Source organism: Sebastes fasciatus, chromosome 8 (genome assembly GCF_043250625.1).
Source record: "Sebastes fasciatus isolate fSebFas1 chromosome 8, fSebFas1.pri, whole genome shotgun sequence".
NCBI classification, from domain to species: Eukaryota; Metazoa; Chordata; class Actinopteri; order Perciformes; family Sebastidae; genus Sebastes; species Sebastes fasciatus.
This window is the reverse complement of record NC_133802.1, coordinates 11994959-12017692: the sequence shown is the minus strand read 5'-3', so window position 1 is coordinate 12017692 and position 22734 is coordinate 11994959. Positions and strand designations below refer to the sequence as shown.

Here is a 22734-nt window from a genome sequence, read left to right as displayed (position 1 = left end):
AGATTTGGTATTTCATAGTATGTCAAATGCAGTATTATTTTCTGGCTATTCTGACCCACAATCCTCTGCACAGCAGATATATGAGCAAGAGGGTCAAAGTTCAAGGCACAATGTTATGACAAAGTAGTATTTCCCAATTGTGTGCATACTGCATGCAACAGTAGTATGTACTTTGTAAGGGCAGCTGAAGTACGTACTAAAAGTAAGAAAAAGTATGCGATTTGGAACGCAGCCATTGTCTTATTTCACAGTTTGTGGGTTGGTTGGCACTCCAGTTACCCAAATGTATGTGAACAAGCACTGAGAAAGTGAGTTTTTCATGATATGCCCCCTTTAAATGCAGGAGTATTGTTTCACTGTTGGATTGGTACTTTTACTTATAAAGGATCTGTGTGTAGCTACTTCTTCCACCACTCAATGAATACCTGCTCTCACACACATATTAGACATTTTCCTACAAACACACATTAACGGAGGGAGAGAGAGAGGTCAAGGTCCGGTTTGTACTTGGCGGGCTCCCGGTTCATGTGGCCGCAGCGTCCACGTCAGCAGAGAGAGATCAGCACCCTGGACAGCGGACAGCGGCTGGTCAATAATAGAGCAGCTCTAGAGCTGCTGGGCGCACTGGGAGAGAGAGAGAGAGAGAGAGGCGCATCACCACCATCACCCATCAGAGGCGGATGGATGGACCACAGGAAAAAACACCGACTTGTTTACAGGATGGAAGGTTTTTCTTCTTCTTCTTCTTCTTCTCCTCATTCCGGAAGTAGCTGCTGCGTTGGTTCAATCTCCAAGCCGACCATTTCGAGGAGGAAAAATCAGCGCCAGCAGCAGTATCATCAGCACCACCATCTATCTGATCCAATAATCAATGCCATTACTGCTGCGTAATTGCTCTCGGATGCGAAGACATCTCCACGCGTCTTTCTCTCTGATTATAGAAATCTCAGAGTGCCTTTTATTATTATTATTCTCTTTCTCTCTGACCGTGTTTTTTTTTACTGGGGGGTGCGATGAAATGCTGATGGACATCGAGGCGAGGATGGGAAACATTGGGGCTTTATGTGCCTCCAGCTTTCTGAGGAAATGAGAAGGATTGTGTTTTTTTTTATCTCGACGTGGATTGTCTGGCTGAATGGCTCGGATTGTTCGTGGAGGCTTCACAACAAGGAGATGAAATAGAGAAAGAGAGAGAGAGAGACAGAGAGAGAGAGAGAGAGAGAGAGAGAGAGAGGGGAGAAAAAAATGGACCATGATCTGACGCTTGGGATGCTACAGTGAGAGGGACAATAAAAAAAAAGATCTTTTTTTGTTGTTGTTGGATTATGATTCTCGACAAGAGTCCCAGATGTGACTGTATGGATGGCAGGTCGTTGTATTTCACATCCCATCTCCTGTTTCCTGGCTCTGTGCTGCTGCTGCTCTCTCTTCTTCCACTCGTCCACTCTTCTCTCGCGGTCTTCTGCTTTGGGTAGCAGCAAAACATGTAGGCTGATCTCTGCTGCTGCTGCTGCTGCTGCAAGCACACTGAAACAACAAGCTGTCTTTTTGGAGGAAAATGGACCAGAACCAGTCCAAGTTGTAGTGTTTTTCCTGTGTGTGTGTGTGTGTGTGTGTGTGTGTGGGGTGCGGTGGAGGATGCATCTATCTATAAGGCAGCAGCGAGTTGTTTTGAGTAATGAATATTGAAAGAGTGTGTCGGCCAGCTGAAAGGGAAAATCTTTCATCCGCATTGGCTTAGACACACACATGCCATCAGTGAGGCTGAGAGCCTTTATTCCTCTGGATCCTGGTTATTAATGAACAATAAGAATGAACACACCGGGTATATGACGAAAAATAACAATAATAATAATAATAATAATAATAATAAAGGAAGAAGAGGAGACACTTTCTTTTATTCCCATCTGGTGGATTCTTTATGTAGCCAAACATGTTCAAGTATCGGATCCGCATGTTTTTTAATGAACTGAAAGTCCTGGTGTTTATGCGATCCGATTCGAGACAGTCCGGCTCAGACACAGATAGACCGAGGTCCACCACCAACAACACCACCACCACCACCACCAGCAGCACCATGCGAGGTCTGGGGATGGGCGGCTGCGGCTGGCCGCCGTTCGACTGCCATTCCCGGGATGACGAGGAGGAGTACTACGGCAGCGACCCGCGGCCCCGGAGCCTGGCCTTTGAGGACAAGGAGCCCAAGCTGACAGTGGGCCTGGACGCCGTGTCCCTGGCCAGCACCAACAGCAGCCTAAGGAGCCCCCAGTGCCGGATCTGCTTCCAGGGCCTAGAGCAGGTACATAGAGATGCTTTCCTATAATGCTAGTGATGCCTGTGTGGATCAGACGCACTGTTTGTTTCTGTGCTGCTGAGCCTTTGTGCTGCTGTTGGAGAGCCGTTTCAACCATGCATGTATGTATGTATGCATGGATGCAGGATTTTTTTTTTAAATTTTATTTTATTTTTAGGAAGTTGTACATTTTTTAAGTTCTTTTAGTGTAATCTGCCATTATGATTTATCTATTTTGTTGTAGCAAACCACAAAGGATCTCTGATTCAGAGGAGCTACTACAACCATCCTGTCCTACATCGCTCTCTCTCTCTCTGTCTCTCTCTCTCTCTTTCTCTCTCTCTCTCTCAATATCTCTCTCTCTCTCTCCCTCCCACCCACATTCCCCTCAAATACCTCCTTTGAAAAAAACAAAAAACACAATCTAGGATGAAGCCAAGATTATAATCATGTAAAATAGTCAAATAATTTCATTTAACTATAGCCCCCAAATCACAAATATGCCTCATAGGTGGCTTTACATCCACACACACCCTCTGTCTCTAAAACCCTGGATCTGGATGCCACTATTGTCCTTTTTTTCTCTCCCCATGATGATTGCTCAGTGATGTGGTTATCTAAATAACACTGTTTTCATAGCTAAGCTAATCAGCGGTGGAGAGGCAGCAGTTCCCACACATCTGAAATCCGGCCAGCATAGCAACAAAGAAAGTTAGCCAATTAGGTCTGCAGGATGACAAATAGAGTGAGAGGGACTGAATATGCATGAGTCACAATCATTTTGTAAATGTAAATCAACTGTCCCCCCTCGTCCGCATGTGTCACAGAACAGGATGATCAACTATTGATCTTGTGACAATCCCTTGTTCCTGGCCAGACAATGGTGTTGACTGTGACGACAAATGACAAGCTAAATGAATTTGTCATCCTCTTTTGGGGTTATTTCTATACCTCCTCTTCCTCTCTGCTTAATTTTTTTTTCCCGGAGCCCCAAAACAAAACAATAAGTATCTTCTTTGGTCTGTGGCCAAATGTCGATCTCACCAGATGTGCAGAAACCTGTGCCGCCTGGCTCAGCAGGTAGTCCTGAAGCCAGAGATAATTAGAAACACTGTAAATCCTGTAGGAGCACAGATGGATATTACCATTTAGTCACTTCTCTAAGATAGGCGTATATAGGCCTTAGTGTTATTACAGCCCATGTGCTAATTTATGGCATCTGCCTGAGAGTTTCTATTGTGAGACATAGTAAACTGGGGAGCCACAGGACAGAGTGTATATCAGTCCGGGCTTGTTTTGGATACGAAGCCATTTGATGTTACAGACGGGGATCAACCCCAGGTTGCTGTCTTGCCCAGTCAAAGATCCTCCTTTAATAAAAGGTTGGTGTTTGGGGCTTTGGGCTCTCCGGCAAGGTGACTCATCGTGCAACATGGCTCTGAGCTGCCTCTTTTAGCTACAGACAAAGAGCGAGCAAACAAAGCACTGAGGGAAAACCCTGAGACTACACTACTACATCAGCTCTGATATGCCTTTTTTTTGCCTCCACAGCACTCAGAGTGCCTTATAGGCTACCTTCTTGGGTGCAGGGTGCCGGGTGGGGGTGTGTGTGGGGGGGGGGCTCACGTTTGCCATTTTATTGTTATTTCATTATTCAAGCAGGTCACAACAGGGGCCGGGATCATGTCGCTGTCAGCGGGCCAATTACCTACAGACATAATCACCTTGCTCTGTGGGCCGCACTGAGTATGAATCCTTATTAACTGTCTGTCAAAGGTGTAAGAGTGTGTGTCGCGGTACAGTAGGTCTGGATTCACAGAAGCGGCGCCAGAGCCTGCTGGAGGGGCTGGCCGTGTTCGGTTTGCATGGAGAGAGGCTACAGGCATGTTGGAGTGATGAGGAGGGGTGGTGGTGATGGTGGAGGTGGTGGAGGTGGTGGTGATCACCCCTGCCTGCCCTTTTCAGTAGCAGTGCCCAACAGCGTGTTTCCACAGTGACACACAGGCTGCAGCTCAGGGGGGGGCAGATTTTTTTGTCTAAAGGTTACAGCTGAGGAAGACCATTTCCTTAGTCATACAAGTGACACACCAAATTAACACCTTCCTGCTCTGTGAAGTGGCCTTGAGGGACAAACCCACGCCAGATCATTCGAGTAGGACAAATGTGTGTGTGTGTGTGTGTGTGTGTGTGGGGAGCAGCCTTTATGTTTATTGGAATAGTCATTATGTGTTTCTTATTGTCAGCAAATTCCATGAAAAGACCAAAACCGATAATGAATTGATCTACTAACACGTATTGTGTGTGTGTACCAAAGCCAGATATATCTTATTCATCTGTGCTGCAGAGCTCCAGTGTTGTCCAAGAATGATTCAAAACATACGTCCTCTAAATTAAACAACACAATACGCCGTTTGTTCAGCACATATAGCATTTTCTGATCTGATGCCACGATCAACTAGTGGTGGAGGAAGTACTCAGATCTTTTACCTTAAGGTGCAGTGTGTAGGATTTGGTGATATCTAGTGGTGTGGTTGCAGATTACAACCAACTGAGTACCCCTCCGCTCACTCCTCCCTTTGCAAGACTGAGGTAACGTGAGCCACCGAGTGCAAAACAGTGGTAACGCCGTTCGCCTTGCTCAGAGGTCATCGTTACCATAATAACAGGAGCAACGGAAGTCAGACGGCGGCTGACGGTACCACAGTTTTGCACTCTGCGGCTCACATTACGACACAAGCGTGTGGGAGAACTACGGTGGCCTTCAGGTAACGTAAAAACGTGAAAGGCTTTCTCTAGAGTCAGTCTTGAGTCAACATGGTGGAGCAACATGGTGGACTCCATGAAGAGGACCTTCTACCTATGTATATATGAAAGGCTCATTCTAAGCCAACGAAAACACAACGATTCTTAGTGTCAGGTGACTATCTACTAATGAAAACATAGTTAAGAAAATTATATTCCATTTCTACGAATAGATCCCACTAAATCCTACACACTGTACCTTTAAGTAAAAGTATCAATACCACAGAGTTAAATACTCTGTTACAAGTAAAAGTCCTGCCTTCAGAACTTACTTAAGTGAAAGTACAAAGCTATTACTTTAACGTAATATACTTGAAGTGCCAAAAGTAAAAGTATTCATTATGCTGCCACAAATGCTTATAGAGCACCAAATTTGGATTAATCCGCTGCTGAAAATAGTCCCAAAAAATACACTATTTCACTAACGTTTGATTAAAAACTACAGTGACCAAATTATTTAGCTCTTTTAAAACATTTAACTATATATTTGTGAGCCATTTTTAAAGATTTTCAGTAGGAGCCACATTGTTGATTTTGCTCTTTTAACAGGATTTGTTTTCAATAACAAAAATATAGAAAAACTCCAGCCCTCGCCTTTAAAATGAAGTAGGTTAATGTAAAGTGTGATGTTGCTTTATAGCCGGCTTCACTGTTTGTTCAAACACAGTATAACTCCACATGTTCTAGTTTTATGTGAGCATCAGTTCATCCTGTTAGTCCAGATGTGACCTTTCATATCTTGCCCTATTTTAACCGTTTGTTGCATTCAGGTGTAAGGATTAATTGGGAGAACCTGCAAATAGAAAAGTCACATTACACAAATACATATAGGCCAACTGTAAATGTGTGTGTGTTTTACTTCTATTTTTATTTAGTTAATTGCTTCTGGATTTAATCAATTGGATTTGATTCAGTTCAGTTTCATAGCTTTTTTATTTGCCCCGCAGCCTGGATCATCATATGAAAGTATTACTGCACATTAGCTTATAGTATTACTATATGTGATAAACATGCAGCTGTGATATTCTGGTAAATTTGATGTTACTAACTGTACTGTCCTCTTTGCATTGACCTCATTTGCAGAACATCTTTTACTGCATGAAGCTCAAAACAAGGTTTGATTTCCTGCAGGTTGTCCTGGAGACACAAAGTTTTCCCCCAAAAGCATGTTTTATGTTCAGTCATTATTAGACTTCTGTACATCAAAAAAACATCTTTCACACCTGCAGTTCGGTTTCCCGAAACTAAACGTACATCCTGTGATCTGTGAGCAGGTCGATCGATATTTTGTGAACATCAAACAACGCGCCCTCAGAGTTTGAGTCTTGAACCTTATTCTGGGAAGAATTCATGAGACACTTTGAAGGATTGTGCAAATAACACAAGCTTTTACATATAAATACACTTTATTACTTGATAGTGATAATTGCCCGCTTGTGCCGAGGAAATCCCTTTAAAAAATATGGTCTCTCTTATTCATCATTAATGGAGCAGCTCCAGAAAATGCGTCTCTTGATTTTCTCTTAGATGAGACTTAATTTAGAAAAAATTATCATATTTTCTGCTTAAACGTCTTCTGTTCGAGGAGATGGTTAAAAATCATAATCACAGCTTTTAAAGGTCTTTGTTTTTATTTCGTTCTAGTTGATCGTGACATTAACGTCCTCATACAAACCTGAAAATGTTTCCTCACACACACACACACACACACATACACAGGAACACACTTTCCAACGACAGCTTGACATTTTAGAAATGTTTGCTTTCATATGTTTTTTATTTAGTTTCACATATACTTGTGACCTTCTCCGCGTTATCTTTATAATGTCAGCAGGCAAGTTATTTTAAAGTTTATGAGTGGCATGTGGCTCATCTGCCAAACCCAATCTTTTATGCGGTGGGACACTTCAAGTCTTTTATTATAAGTGGGAAGGTCAAACGAGCCAGATGGGGGACCGACAGAGTGCAGACAGACAGCAAAAAAAATGAAGCATTATTTGTGTCAACGCGGTCCTCTGGTGCATAAAATCTGTATTGATTACACTGGTGATTCTCTGGCGGATTACTATACATGTATTCTGAGTCACCATTCGGAAATGAAAGATTTTGATTTGAGCTGACGTTTTTTGTACAGGAAACAGCAAATTGACATCAGCTGATTTTAATCTGCTTTTTAATTGAATTTGATTTCCACCATTATTTTAGTCACTGCAAGGAAATAAAACTTAATTCTAAATTCACTTTTTTGAGCAACTGAACTATAAATTGAGCCTGTCCCACTCTATTATTACTATATAATATTCATTAAAACTAAATATATTTTCCCTTTTCCAGAGAAAATCCAATCATTCTGTTTTATAGTACAAAACAATCTGTGAAAAATGTATGACATTGCGTGGTACACATATACGAAGTGGATGTAGTCACCGTGACGTCACCAATTGGTTTGTGGACTGCCGTTTTGAAGCCTTGAGTTCGGCATCTTGTTTTTTTGCTGCCAGAAGTGACACTGGTGGAGCTAAGTACATCCAAACACTGAATAAGATATTTTTAGGCGATCAAAAAGGTTATAATTAACTTCCATGAACTGAAAACACACTGTGAAAGGGTTAAAGTTCTAAGACGAAAACACGGACAACTCCCAGACGGACAACGCCATGGTAGCGACTTATCAATCACAAGGAGGCCACGCCCTTAAGCATACCCTGCTTTATGGTCTATTTGACTCTAAATGGGACCATAATTTACTAAATAAACATCATTAAATTCACATGTTCATCAAGGCATTTGGTTCATGTTTTGTAATTTAGTCCAGTTTACAAACAGTTAATGCTTTTCAAAAAATAACAACTGTTGAATTCAACACCACTGAAGTGAACTCTCCCGGCAGTCGATATGTATGTATGTTTGATGTCTGAGAGATGTAAGTTTGCTATATGAGCAGAGCCGGCCCTGACCAATTTGGTGCCCTAGGCAAGACATTAGCTGCCTGGGTTGCATCGCAGCCAATATCATTGTGTTCACACACTCACACAGAAACTGCATAGCTTTATGTCTTAGAGATTAAGCCATACAGATCACACTTTAAAGAAAAAGTGTATTTCTCAAAATGATCTTGTAGGTTATTCCCCAAACACCTGAATAGTCTTTCCAACTATTCCTAATGAATTTAAAGTGAAAGCAACCAACGTTAAGTCTTGCTATTTATTAAACTAGTGCAGTGCCCGGGCTGAATGCTTGGTCTGAGGTGTTGCTGCTTGCAGCTTTCTTGAGAACCGCTCATACAAAAAACTTCACGCTCGACACTGCGCTTCCTTGCAATACACCTGACATGACATAGTTGTATCACACACCAAGTCGAGGCTACACACGGTTAGAAAAAATGGTGAAATACACATTGGATCACGGGAGTAACTGCGACCTGGGGTTGCTGCTTTATAGTTAGATTAGCAAACATATCGTCCAAAGTAGGCTAACACCAGTCTTCTCCGACGGTATCTACTATGCAACACACTTAAAAGACAGTGTATTCCTCAAATGCACCCGGGTGATACTGAGGGCAACCCAGAAAATATAGCGCCTATTTAATAGGTCACGTAGTTATGTTGTTGTGGGCTATTTTTGTAATATTTCGAAATAATAGTATTGAAATAGTATTAGTAAAATACTGTAAAAGTTATACATTTTGTATTTTTTTCCTCCCCTCATTTGGGGCGCAGAGGTGCCCCTAGCATTCCTCTATGCCGAGGGCAGTCCGATCGCACGAAAAGGTGTGCGAATGACATGATAATGTGCAAGGCAAAAGCGGAACGCCGTTCTTGCTTTAGGCGTGTCATTTTTCACGCCATGTAGTCTGTGCTGACTGCAATGTAAATGCATCTGCGTAAATATGCTACACTCAGATCTAGTGACGTAGAATAAAAAATAAGAGAGACTGCTTATGGTGGGCAGGAGGGGAAGTGGATGGGTCTAACATACACAGGACTTTCAACCAGGAGACGTTTGTCAAAGGCCAACCATGGCGTTTTTCCTAAACCTAACTGAGTGGTTTTGTTGCTGTACCCTGCTGGTACTGCACCGAGGCAAAACGTGACCCTGACACGCTATCCTCTGGTGGACAGGTGGGCCTATTACAAGCTTTGCACGCACATATTGGGCCCTGTATCAAGATTTACCAATGATCCACACTGATGTACCCAGCACTGTTGTTGTAAAAGCTTTCATTCAGTTGTGATGCAAGAGTTTTTTTGATTTTCATTAAGTGAGAACTTTGCTGACGTCTGAGGCAAAACATGCCTTCAAATTTTAAGCCTTCTGACAAAATGGATGTTTGACGCTGAACGGTGATGACAGCCCGAATGTGGTCATCCTGAATGTGGCGGATATGCCAACACGCTGGAGGTGCTGGAGTGGTGCTGAAGAGACACTAACCTGTTTCTTAGAGACTGTACCAAAATGATTAGAGAGAGAAGGGGTGCTCAGAATAGGAGGAGGGTATTATCATTTTTATTTTTGCTGAAAGGAGAGTAGTCTGACGTTTTCAGACTCATTTTTTTATTCTCACCTAGTATTTATATTTTATTTCAGCCATCCCTTGCGAGTTTTATTATATTAAAAAGAGATGAAAATGGTTCCATAAGATGCTTTCATGTGTGCCACCGGTCATAAAGGAGCATTTTTCCATAAGCAGAGGAACCAATATGGCCTTTTGAGAAAACACAAAGAAAATACTGCAGTAACATTAAATGTATGATATAAAGTTAGCCTGTAATGCAGGTTCAGCACCACAGTGCAGTTCAGTGTAGATGAAGCATATATGATCTAAAATCTAATCTAATACGATAATTTCTCACATTTTCAGTTGAACTCACAAACAAATCATCCATTCTTCCACAGTTAACCGGACTGTAATCAAAACACTTGTAGCTTTGTTCATAATATATCACCTTACATGTAAAACCAAATCCACTTATAAAACAAGAACTTAGACAGAGGCTGGAATATCTGGTAAAAGGGACGGATCATTTGTTTGGCTTGTTTGGATCATGATTATTATTTGATCCCATAGACACTCAACAAATGAGCCAAGATAGTGTAATATTACAGTTTGACATAACTTCAGACTACATCAAATACATCAAAAAAGGTCTGTCCTAATGCATTTATTCGTTTCTGACTCTGGGAAAGTGGGAAAACAGTAAAAATCTGTTTAACCAAATCACACACATTTAGACTACTCTATGTGATCTTCTTTTAGATAACTAATGAAATAACAATTGTAATTTTTTTCACTCCCATTCATTGAACATCCCCTGAAACATTTTGGAGCCCCCCTGGGGTTGGAGAGACCCCCCTCCCTCTTTGATAACCTCTGGATTAAGATATTAAATGTTTAAATCGGGGTACATCATTTCTAATGATTTAACTTTTAGTTATAAATGGTTAAAGGAATAGTTCCACATCTTTGGACTATATTTGTATTCATATTCTTGCAGAGAGTTAGATGAGATAATCTGAGTGGAACCGATCTTCTCATCTAACTTTCTGGCAGAAAGCGAATTTAATTATTTTTCAATACTGTTGTATAATTTGAAGAGGAGGGTGTTTTCTTCTAAGTCAAGGGGAAGGTCCAAAGAAAATATTAATAATCAATGGGGGGGTTTAAAAAGTGAAAGGTTCAGCCCTCCACCCCTCTACAATACTTGTCATACAGTCCCTTAGGATAAACACAATATATTTTATTTAAAGCAGCATCTCTGTTTGTATTCTTACTTGCAGGTCTCTAAATAAGATCCATATATTTCACTAACAGAAATTAGATCAGAATATATTTTTTGAAAATATCTAAATATTTGTTTTACCACTGAATTGATCATGCTGTGTTTTTCTGTCCTGCAGGGTGAGCTGTTGAGCCCCTGCCGCTGTGACGGCTCAGTGCGCTGCACCCATCAGCCCTGCCTTATCCGCTGGATCAGTGAGAGGGGGTCCTGGAGCTGCGAGCTCTGCTACTTCAAGTACCAGGTCCTGGCCATCAGCACCAAGAACCCTCTGCAGGTAACATGAAGGCAACACACACCACGTAACACCCACTGTGGGTTTAAACATTTTAACACAAAGAAAAGCAATTGTTGGGGGGAAACAAAGCTTCACACTCCTGTCTTGGATTATTACTGCTGCAGAACTGAAAAGCTTAGGTGGAAAGTAACAAAGTACATTTACCCAAGTACTGTACTTAAGTAAAATTTTGAGGTACTTGTACTTGTACTTTAAGATAAGATAAGATAAGATATTCCTTTATTAATCCAGCAGTGGGGAAATTTGCAGTGTACAGCAGCAAAGGGGATAGTGCAAAAAACAAGATGCATCAGCTAACACAGTAAAAAAGAGCTAAACAAAGTGTAATAAAATATGAAACATTTAAATAGAAGGAAGTATAAAAAATAGGAGCAGTATATACAGTATTGACAATAAACAGATATAAACAAAATTGCACAAGTGGAAAATGATATTACACACTATGAATTACACCTGAGTAGTACTGATAGACAGTTGGTGTACAGTAAAGTGCAGTTCTTGTCAGTTTTTGGTGTGTAAGTACCACTTTACTTGAGTAATTCCATTTTATACTTCTGCTCCAATACAAATCAGGGTAAAATATTGTACTTTTTACTACGTTACATTTATTTGATAATTTAACTTACTTTGCCGATTCAGATTAATAACAAAAATGTAATCAATAAATAAATTATAATGCATTATTATAGATTAGGATACAACTTTATTGATCCTCTGGGAGGAATTCACAAGCTACCCAGCAAAAGTAGTTAAAATGAGCTCCACCTTTACCAGCTGCAACATTAAAGTGATGAACACATTAATGCATCTCTAGTTATAATCCAATAATAGCATACACATATTATTCTGAAATAGTTCGTTCTGCATAATGAACACTTTTACTTTTGGTACTGTAAGTATATGTTTATGCTGATACTTTTGTACTTTTATGGATGTCAAAATTAAATGTGCGGGATTTTTGCTTTTAACAAAGTATTTCTACACTGTGGTATCACTAATTTTAATTTAATAAAAGTTCTGAGTACTGCTGAAAAGCCACTCAAGCGCTGATACTGTGCCCGTCCAGATGAACCAGACTCAAGTTGCACATGGGATTTAATTTACAAACAGTTCAGTTTGGTGTGAAAGAGTCTCCTCATCAATTTCTTTACAAAACACGCCCCAACACTCCCTTTTTTGACACAGGGTTCAGGTTATTGGATAAACATCACACAAACAAGATGGAGATAGTTTATGTGCATATGTAAACCTCGTCTCCTCATGCAGACGCTGTCATGCTGTTCTTTTAAAATTCATGAATTCATGAATCAGGCAGAGAGATCTTTATCGTATGGGAGGGAAAAAAAGTCAGTGCTGACAGAGACATTTCATAATAACACACATACAACATACAAACGCTGCTGCATCAGACCCAACACTCTCTCTGATAGAACAAATCTCAGGCCGTCGCCGTGGTGTGAGGACTGTTTGCCATATTGTGCTGACACATTTTCCCTCTGCGTCACCGTCCTTCTGCCCTCCTTTACAGCGGCAGCCAATGGCTCTGAAACCTATTGAGAAGATGCCATGTGTGTGTGTGTGTGTGTGTGTGTGTGTGTGTGTGTGTGTGTGTGTGTGTGTGTGTGTGTGTATGCGTGTGTCTTTGTTTGACATATTTGTTAATGTGCGTTTTCATTATGGATTCATATATGGTGATTTCTCTCTCTGGTGAGATATAATGTGGTGGAAACTGTACAAGTACTGTAATCATGTACAATTTACAGTACAGTATTTCCATTTTATGCTACTTTACACTTCTACTACACCACATTTCAGACAGAAGATGTTGTACTTTTTACTCCTCTGCATTTATTTAACAGCTATGTCACTATAGTTACTTTACAGATTAAGATTTTACATTAAAAAAAAACCACATGATACATTTACTATTTATTATAACAGATTAGTTGTTTACTTTTTATTACTTTTTTAGTTTATGACTCCTCAGTACTTGTTTGAGGTGTTAATTAAATCCCATGTGCTCAGCTTGAGTCTGATTCATCTGAATGCGTAGAAATACTCTGTTAGTAAAAGTCAAGCTCAACTAATTTGAAAAAAATAGAAATGATTAATTTGATTCTAAAAATGTATCCACATATTTGTGAGTAGGAGGAAATAAATATCCAAATGCTGATCTTTAGTATATTTACTGTCACAATAACCAGTAAGCGGCCAGCTGGGCTGACTGCATAGTAAATACCTCCCACTGTTATATTGTGAGTCAGTTATAACACCTTAAATACCATGTCTTATTACCATTACTTGAAACTTAGTTAGCAAGTGAGCAGAGAGGATGAAATTTTCAGCTAAAAGTAATGGATACATGTTTTGAATAGTTAGCTAAGAGAGGATAAACATATGAAATAATAATTGGATTATTATGTTATGCATATAATTAAGCCCAGCCCTCATGGGCTTACAAGACACCAAATCAAATAAGCCTGGACCAGAATCCAGAGCACACATTTTTAAACAACAAAGACGATTGAAAAACAACTAAAGCATCTTTCATAATCAAGTCATCATTCAGTAGAACAGAGTTCATACATCACTCACAGCAACATTTACTACAGTATGTAGTACTGAAAAATACAAATAAATACTTTAAATAAATACTAATCAAACAGTCTATCTTTCCTTTTTTCCAGGCTTTTGAGACCAAAGTGGAAAACTTAAACAACCTTTCCAATCTTTGCTCATCTGAGCACCAGAGTATTCCAGGGTTTAGTCGAGTCATTTCATGAAACATTAAGTCTCTTAAATCATCCTTATTTGTACGGTACGAAAGAAAATGTTTGAAATAATTACCTAAAAGTAATGAGTTAACAGTTGAAATAATTAGCTAATAGTATAAATGGCTGAAATAATTACCTAAAATTAATGGATTAACTGTTGAAAAAGTTAAAATCCACTTACAACACTTGGAACATGACAGGTGGTGTTGATGAAGAGGAGGTACTTGAGCTCATCTGATGTGGGGATACATAAAGCAGTGTCTAATTGGGTCTCCTTGTCATGGTTCTCATTTAAATAACCGTAAAAGTGTCCAATATTTCACAGAAAAAGATTAAAGAAAGTCTGAAAAATGAATATAACTTTGTTTAAAGGAACAGTGTTTAACATTTCGTGGGATCTATTAGCGGAAATGGAATATAATATTCATAACTATGTTTTCATTAGTGTATAATCACCTGAAACTAAGAAAGGTTGCGTTTTCTTTAGCTTAGAATGAGTCCTTCATTTCTACGTAGGGAGTGGGTCCTCTTCACGAAGTCCGCCATGTTGCTCCACCATGTTTGTATAGTAGCCCAGAGCGGACAATCACTGGCGAGAGCCTTTCACGTCTTTACGTTACCACTGTTTTGCACTCAGCAGCTCATGTTACCGCAGTCTTGGAGAGGGAGGAATGAGCGGAGGGGTACTCAGTTGGTTGCAATCTGCAACCACACCACTAGATGTCGCCAAATCCTACACACTGTCCCTTTAAGAGAATTTTTCTCTCCTCTCCCATTAATCATCTCATGACCCCTCAGATTTATCTAATAATAATAATAATATATTAGATTTTTATAGCGCTTTATAGTATTCTCAAAGACGCTTTAACATAGTCGGGGGGAAAACGGTGTGAGACAGACAGACAGGAGACGAACGACAAAAAGCGACATACACAGGTACAATCACATACATACACATGGACTGATCTAGTGGCCCTTTCGAGGGCCCCAACCCCATAGGTTGGGAACCACTGGACTAAACCATCAAACTGTATACAGTAAAGTAGTTAAAACTAGCTCCACCATTGAATTAGATGTATTATATTTTCAGTGATTTTCAATGGCACAAAAACGAGTTGGAATAAAATCACTTCACATGCAAATAGACTGTAGTATACCTTTATTTTGTACATTGTTCTGTTGTATTTGTGTGTACAAGTAGTGAAACAATATTTTTTTTACAACTTTTAACCGTTATATAATAGATTTATAGCTGAGTTTGTGCTGAATAAGAGGGATATCATGCATGTGGGGTAGGGCTGCAATTAACAATTATTTTCACAGGTGATTAAACTGTTGATTATTTTCTCAATTAACTGATTAGTTGTTTGGTCTATATAATGTTGAAAATGGTGAAAAATGGCGATCAGTGTTTCTCAAAGCCCAAGATGACGTCCTCAAATGTCTTGTTTTGTCCACAACTCTGAGATATTCAGTTTACTGTCATAGAGGAGTAAAGAAAACAGAAAATATTCACATTTAAGAAGCTGGAATCAGAGAATTTTGACTTATTTTTCTTAAAAAATGACTCAAATCGATTAATTGATTATCAAAATAATTGGTGATTAATTTAATAGTTCACAATTAATCGATTAATCATTGCAGCTCTCAAGTCGGGGTAAGGACAGTTTAAAAGGTGCTAAAAAAATAAAATAAAAAAATGATTGCATAAAGCAAAAATGAACCTTGATTTTGGACAGGATTTTGAATGCAGGGCTTTTATTTGTATGTTTACATTGTTGGTACTTTTACTTAAGGAAAGAATCTGAGTAGTTCTTCCGCCACTCATTTAAACGTGTTCCTCCTCTTCCAGTGGCAGGCCATCTCTCTGACGGTGATAGAGAAGGTGCAGATAGCGGCCATCATCCTGGGTTCCCTGTTCCTCATCGCCAGCATCTCCTGGCTCATCTGGTCCTCCCTCAGCCCCTCAGCCAAGTGGCAACGCCAGGACCTGCTCTTCCAAATCTGCTACGGCATGTACGGCTTCATGGACATCGTCTGCATAGGTAAAGTTGCAACCAAAATTTGCAAACATGAAATCACATGGCGGTATTAATAAATGGCGTTATAGATTAATTGTATAAGAATACATCGCATGAAAAGACGGGTGTAGTAGAAAGTTTGGGTTACAGAGCACGAAGGGATGCATTATGCAACAACACAAAAATATATTAATAAACACAGGTTGCATTATGCAAGGACAAACTAAAAAACATGTATTCAGTTCACATTCTGTTGGTTGTTAAGGTCATAGAAAATTACACAGAAAGCAAACTAAATAAGCAGATGGTGCAAAGGTAGGAGGATGACAACTCCACTGAAAGAGCACATTTTGAAGATGTCGCAGAGAACAAGAGAGTCTGTCTTCTATGAGCAACCTGGTTGACTGTTCTTGTGTAACAGTGAGTTGTAAGACAACCCGGAGAACAGATGGCGTCAGATATCTGCACTGTGATTACTGCCAACTGTCTATTCTCATCCACCGGCGAGTTGGAAAGTTCCTACCTATGATGCTGAAAAGCATAATATTTGATGTGAAGCGGTGGGAATTCATCCATGCACTGTCCTTCTTCTTTCTGCCCAGGCCTCATCATCCACGAGGGATCATCCGTGTATCGAATCTTCAAACGATGGCAGGCTGTCAATCAGCAGTGGAAAGTACTGAACTATGAGAAATCAAAGGACTTGGGCGACCCGCTGAGTTCGAGCAGCAAGACGGGGAATCGCGGCTCCCGCGGTAACCCTCATGGTCTGGCCAGCAGCAGCGGCGGGCGACAGAGCAGGAGGTTAAGAACTATTCTGAACCACCACTGTGGATACACCATCTTGCACATCCTGAGCCAACTGCGGCCCCACGACCCTCGGATCAGCGCAACCACCAACCGGGAGGTGGTGATGAGGGTCACCACTGTATGAGTCGGGCCAGACATGTGCGAGGATGGGATAGACCTCGTCTTTGTGTCCAGATGTATATGAGAGGACGGACTCGTGGACCTATTATTAAATACTACAGACTTGTGTAGTCGACAGGAGCCCAGAGAGGAGCCGAGTGATGCCACATCAACAGACACTTGAGGATTTCTCCTCTTGTTTTGTACAACAAAAGGAAGCCAGATGCTCCCTTTCAATAATTACAGAACTGATGAAAATAAGGATGCATTAAAAGACATCAAATGATGGAGTGGAAAAAAAAGTGTAAACAGGCTTTATAACCTAATCCAAGATGATGAGACGTTTTTTCCAGTCCAATATCAGGATGCACAGACATTTTTCTTTGGTTTGAACCTCTCGGTTTGATTTGTATCTTTATTCTTTTTTTGTTTGTTTTTTACTCACTTTGATTTTGTACGGATGTCTGATTTTAGAGGAAATCATGTAACTCCATACATGCCAAGCATTTTCAGACAAATATGTATAATGAGATGCTGGTAAAAAGACCGAAAACTGAAACAAACAAACAAACAAACATGAGGGGGAACACAGAGGTGACAACGGAACAATTAGTCATTACAAGTTAAAAAAAAAAAAAAGGAAAAGGAAAAAAAGAATAAAAAAAGAAATCAGTACGATTTCAGTAACACTTAACCTTTCTGCAATAAAGATACGTATGTACATTTCACAGGGAATTTTGCATGGGTATATAATTTTATTCTTCATCACATAACATAAGCACATGACAAATTTGCTCTATTTCGAATGGTGCTTGCCAAAATAAACACTTTAGAGACATCTGATTTCATTGCACCAACTTTTTGTCAACATGACAAATGGCAGTGTGTTACAGCTATTTCAGCTAAAATACAGATTGTTGCTGCTGTGTGCTGATTCAGATTTGGTAATAAGTAAACTATTGGATTAAAAATGGGGATCAGATGATCTCTTACTACTCCGTCTCACTCAGTCTCTTCTTTACTCCACCTGTAGCTGAAAGCATGCCTGGTCTGGTCCTGTGTGCTGCTGTTTCCTGCTGTAAATGTAGTGACACAATGTTGTTTTAGGGAATTACAATGGGACATTTATATTCTTTTACTTATTTATACTTTATTTTTAATAGTTTCATTTATTAACTTGTTTGAACTAAAACTCTTCTTTACAGTATGTAAAATGAAATCACTGGCAAGCAGATCCTGATAGAGGTCATTTGATCGGTGCAACGAGTAGTCAATTAATCAATTAGTTGATCAACTATTTTATAATTAAATAATCCCTTTTAAGCAAAAAAACTCCAATCATTCTCTGGATTCAGCTTCTCCAATGTGATGATTTTATATCACTGTAAAACTGAATATTTGGGGGCTTTGGACAGTTGGTCAGACAAGAAAGAAGGAAACTGTGGTGGACATTTTCCACTATCTTCTGACATTTTATAAACTAAACAATTAATTGATTAATTGTTAAACTATTTGGCAGATTAACCAATAATGAAAATAATCATTAGTGGCAGCCCTAGTACCATTTCAAAACCTTGATTTTATGTATTTAATGTTTTATTTAAGTGTCCAATATACAAAAAAAACTGTTGCTGGAATTCAGTCTGTCATTTTCAGATCAAAAAATTCAAGTGAGCAAAATCCAGTTGCTGAATATGTATTGTTTAAATCCAGACACCAAAATTCAAAATGAAAAATTCACATGAACATCTGGGCTCCCAAAGATAATCAGTCGAACCTGAATGAAACTGATCAGACCTCTAATATTATAAATGAATATTTGCAGCTCTTGTAATTCCTGTATGCAATAAAACTATTAGATTGATTACTATGATAACATATAGGGAGAAGTGATACAGATATCACAAAGTAAAAATAAATATTAAAACTTGTAACATTTGTTTGAATCATGTAGCAATAAAATAATTATTGGTTCCCACAGTTGAAGAAAACACTATGGGGAACAAGTGAGTCACTTATTGGGCATCTTAGAGGAACGGAGAAATAAATTATACTCTAGTATTTTTGCATATACTGGGAACCTTCAGGGAACAGTACTATGAAATGAAACTGAAGTTTGGGGGGAAAAAACAACACTGAAATTCTGTGGAACCTATACAGAAATATGCAATATAGTATTTCAGAGTAACAATAAAACTACGAGGGTATAGTGAGGTATCAAATCTCAGATTGAGGGAGTTATTGAAGAACATATCAAATATGTTTTACATTCCCAAAATGACAACAAGGCTGTTTTTACTCTTTCATTACACAGTAAGAACTAATCATGCATTGATGAGTACAGATGTCATCATTTTGGTAGCATATTGCAACAGTTAAATACTTTATACTATAATTACTTTATAGGTTCTGCAGATTATCAGTGTTGCTATCACCATTTTTCCAAACATCCCAGAACCCCGTAGATACCAGTATTAACAAAATATACTGTATTTTATGGTTGGTTCTCCATAGTCTTGTGTTCTCCCACTGTACCTACATTTAAGTACCCATAGCATACAACAACATTATACTGTAAACCAGGGTCTGTATTATTAAGTGTTACTGGATATTATAGTAATAGAAAAAATCCCATTAATTACAATAAAAATCACTATAAATCTTGATGATACCTTATAACTTGCTGTAAGAATATACAAGAATACATCAAAAACATGCTTATAGCGACACTTTTGAACATTTAATAGCATATGTGATTACAGTAATGTCATACAAGCTCTCTAGACACACAGAAATCCCCCAAAACAATATTACAATAATTCATTCATGATTCATTCAACCTTTATTTATACTTTATTTATATATATTTATATAAGGTCAGTGGCGGCTGGTGGAATTTTTTCTTGGTGGGGCTGACCCACATCCAATCAATTTCAGCAAACATCCCGGTATGATTTAATGCAAAAAAAGTGAAGGTATCAAAAACACATTTTTACTTTGCAGTTAAATAATTAACAATTACTTTATTCCAACAGGACGGGTAAATAATGCTTTGAAAAACACAACAGTATAAAATGTACTCAGTGGTGGAATGTAACTAATTACTTAAATACAATTTTGAGGTACTTCTACTTTACTTGAGTATTTCCATGTTCTGCTACTTTCTACTTCTACTCCACTACATCTCAGAGGGAAATACTAGACTTTTTACTCCTCTACATTTATCTGACAACTTTAGTTACTTTACAGATTCAGATTATTAATACAAAATATAATCAACTAATAAATAATGTAATATTATAGATAGTATATAAAGTCATTCAAATGAGCTCCACCTTAACCAGCTGCAACATTAAAATGCTGAACGCATTAATGCATCAATAATTAGAATACAAAATTATACATTATTCAGCATAATGAGTACTTTTATGTTTGGTACTTTAAGCATTCAGATGCTAATATTTTTGCAATTTTACTTTTGAATGCAGGACCCTTACTTGTAACAGAGTATTTCTACATGGTGCTACTTTTACTGAAGTACAAGATCTGAGCACTTCTTCCACCACTGCATGTACTATAATACAATAAACATGTAATACAATACTAATATAATATAACAATATAACATGTAATAGAAAATGTTTACTTAATGCGATGCCCCTATTGACCTTGCTTTGTTTGGTAAACCAATAGTGAGGCAAAGATCAGGGGAAGTAAACATGAAGTGCTATTAGAGAAACTGCTGTTAAGTCCTGAAGCTATTCAGACACCTGAATGTACATAAGCACGGGACTCAAGTGCTCTGAGGTGTAGAGATAGCAAACTCCAGCAACACTTCTGCTTCAAAACTCTCTCACCTTACTCAAAAGGCACAACCACAAATATTAATACTACATAAAATACAGTTAACAAGAACAATACAACTAATTTACCTCTCTCAATTAAATCGTGATGCTATGTACAAGAAAAGTCACTGTGGTGAGAAAGCCTGCATATTTTTGATAGCTTATTTGTAGAGGAATTTTGCTCTTCTCTCCTTCTGAGTGGCAAACCTCTCAATGACCTTCTTATTAAAGTCAGGAATGTCTCTGATGAGTTTCTTCTCCATGGAGAGCATGGCCAGAGCATTAAGGCGATCCTGTGTCATGGTGTTTCTCAGAAAGGTCTTGATCCTCTTCAAAGTGGAGAAGCACCTCTCAGATTCAGCTGTTGTCATGGGGTGTGGTGATGAGGATCTTGAGCAGACTGACCGTCTCTGTGAAAGTGCTCTGAAGGTTGTTCTCCAGGAAGAACTGGTACAGAGGCACCGCACCACTGCAAGCCTTGAACTCGCTGCTCTCATAGATGAGGGACAGTTCTGTTTTGAGCTTGGCCTTGTTCAACATGGGGTACGCCTCCACTGTTGTTTCAAGTGCTGTGTCAGGGAACGTCACACTGTGTTGTGGGAACAACTCTCCATGCAACAGTGTTGCGCTGATGAGGTGCTGGGTGAAGGAGAAACCGCTCCTTAGCATGCATCAGGATGGTATCACATACCTGTAGAAGATATATCATCAGCTTAAATATGCAATAAAGCTATTTTGATGAAAGTGATTCTGAACACATGCATATTTCCAAGTCCAGTATGTGACTATTAAGGTTTTAACGGCATTATTCTTAATTGTACTTTACAGTATGTTTACTTCTCCTGATCTTTAACTCCCTATTGGTATCTCCAGGAAAACAAGGTTTACAGAGGTATTGCAATAAATTAACCACATATTTGCTGTTACATGTGAGGATGCCTTATACACTCAATTTCTTTCCTATGTGTTTGGATGACAAAATAAATCCTCACGCTTCCTGTGACTGCTCTGTCTTCAACCTGGAATCTACCGGGAGAACAAAAATATGAATGCAAATATATAAATTGCAGACTGCCTGCAGCATCACTCGACCGAAATCAGCTGTGACAATATGCAATCCTCTGTGTCTGTATAGTTTTGTTTTCTACATACCACTAGGTCTCCTGCTGGAAGCATCCTACGTCGCTTCATGGGCTGGTGCTGCTGGTCAGGTGCACTGTCCTCACACAGAGAGGAAATGGAGGCCCTGGTCCAAGAAATATAGTTTGAGTTGCTAATTTGCCATCAGACTCCTTAATGTGCAATTCTATTAATTGTGTGCAATATACGTCAGAAGACAACGTTTATTTTTTGCTTTTTAGCCACACTATCAGTCAGTCTGTTGGTCCACCACCTTGATCCAGACTAACATAGCTCAAAAAGTTTTGGGTGGATTGAAATTTTCTACAGACATTCATGGTCCCCAGAGGATGAAGCTTGGTGACTTTGATGATCCCCTGACTTTCCTGTAGCACCACCAGCAGATCAAAGTTTTCACTTGTGATATCCTGTGAAATATCTCAACGCCCACCTGATGGTCTAACGAGAGCAGTTCACTCTCTTTTGGGGACAACGGGGCTTTAAGCTATAAACAGTTATAATGGAAGCATGGCAACGTGCTCGAGACATTTCACTCAAAACCACAAATGTCAGCCTCATATTGAAGCTAGAGGAAACGGCATTGTCAAGTCAGATAAATCATCTGGAATCATGAGTGTTTGTATAAATTCATGGCAACCCCATCAGGTTGAGCTATGTTAGTCTGGATCAAAGTGGTGGACCAACAGGCTGACTGATAGTGTGGCTAAAAAGCAAAAAATAAACATTGTCTTCTGACATAATCAAATGAATGATGGCTGAGGTCTTAGCTGCTTTGGTTTCAGGGTCCTGGTGTCAGGAATGCTGTCACACCGTCATCATAGTTTACTGGAACACTTGAATACAAAAGACCTTTTGTTACTGCTAGTAACACCTGT

The 22734-nt window shown here is 39.2% G+C and overlaps 1 protein-coding gene across 1 annotated transcript; it reads left to right on the top strand.

The window, feature by feature from the left end:
• The first annotated feature begins 262 nt into the window (after positions 1-262).
• Positions 263-17869, top strand: marchf9 (membrane-associated ring finger (C3HC4) 9). The gene is made up of 4 exons (XM_074643412.1): positions 263-2299; positions 10994-11149; positions 15797-15989; positions 16568-17869. The coding sequence occupies exons 1-4, from the start codon at positions 1934-1936 to the stop codon at positions 16897-16899; spliced, it is 1047 nt and encodes a 348-aa protein (XP_074499513.1). The 5' UTR covers positions 263-1933; the 3' UTR covers positions 16900-17869.
• Positions 17870-22734: the final 4865 nt, after the last annotated feature.

Excerpts from the sequence above, each read along its gene's own strand:
- marchf9 (XM_074643412.1), top strand. The coding sequence starts at position 1,934 with ATGTTCAAGTATCGGATCCGCATGTTTTTTAATGAACTGAAAGTCCTG. Across the intron at positions 2,300-10,993 it reads GCTTCCAGGGCCTAGAGCAG|GGTGAGCTGTTGAGCCCCTG; the intron begins GTACATAGAGAT and ends TCTGTCCTGCAG. Across the intron at positions 11,150-15,796 it reads GCACCAAGAACCCTCTGCAG|TGGCAGGCCATCTCTCTGAC; the intron begins GTAACATGAAGG and ends CTCCTCTTCCAG.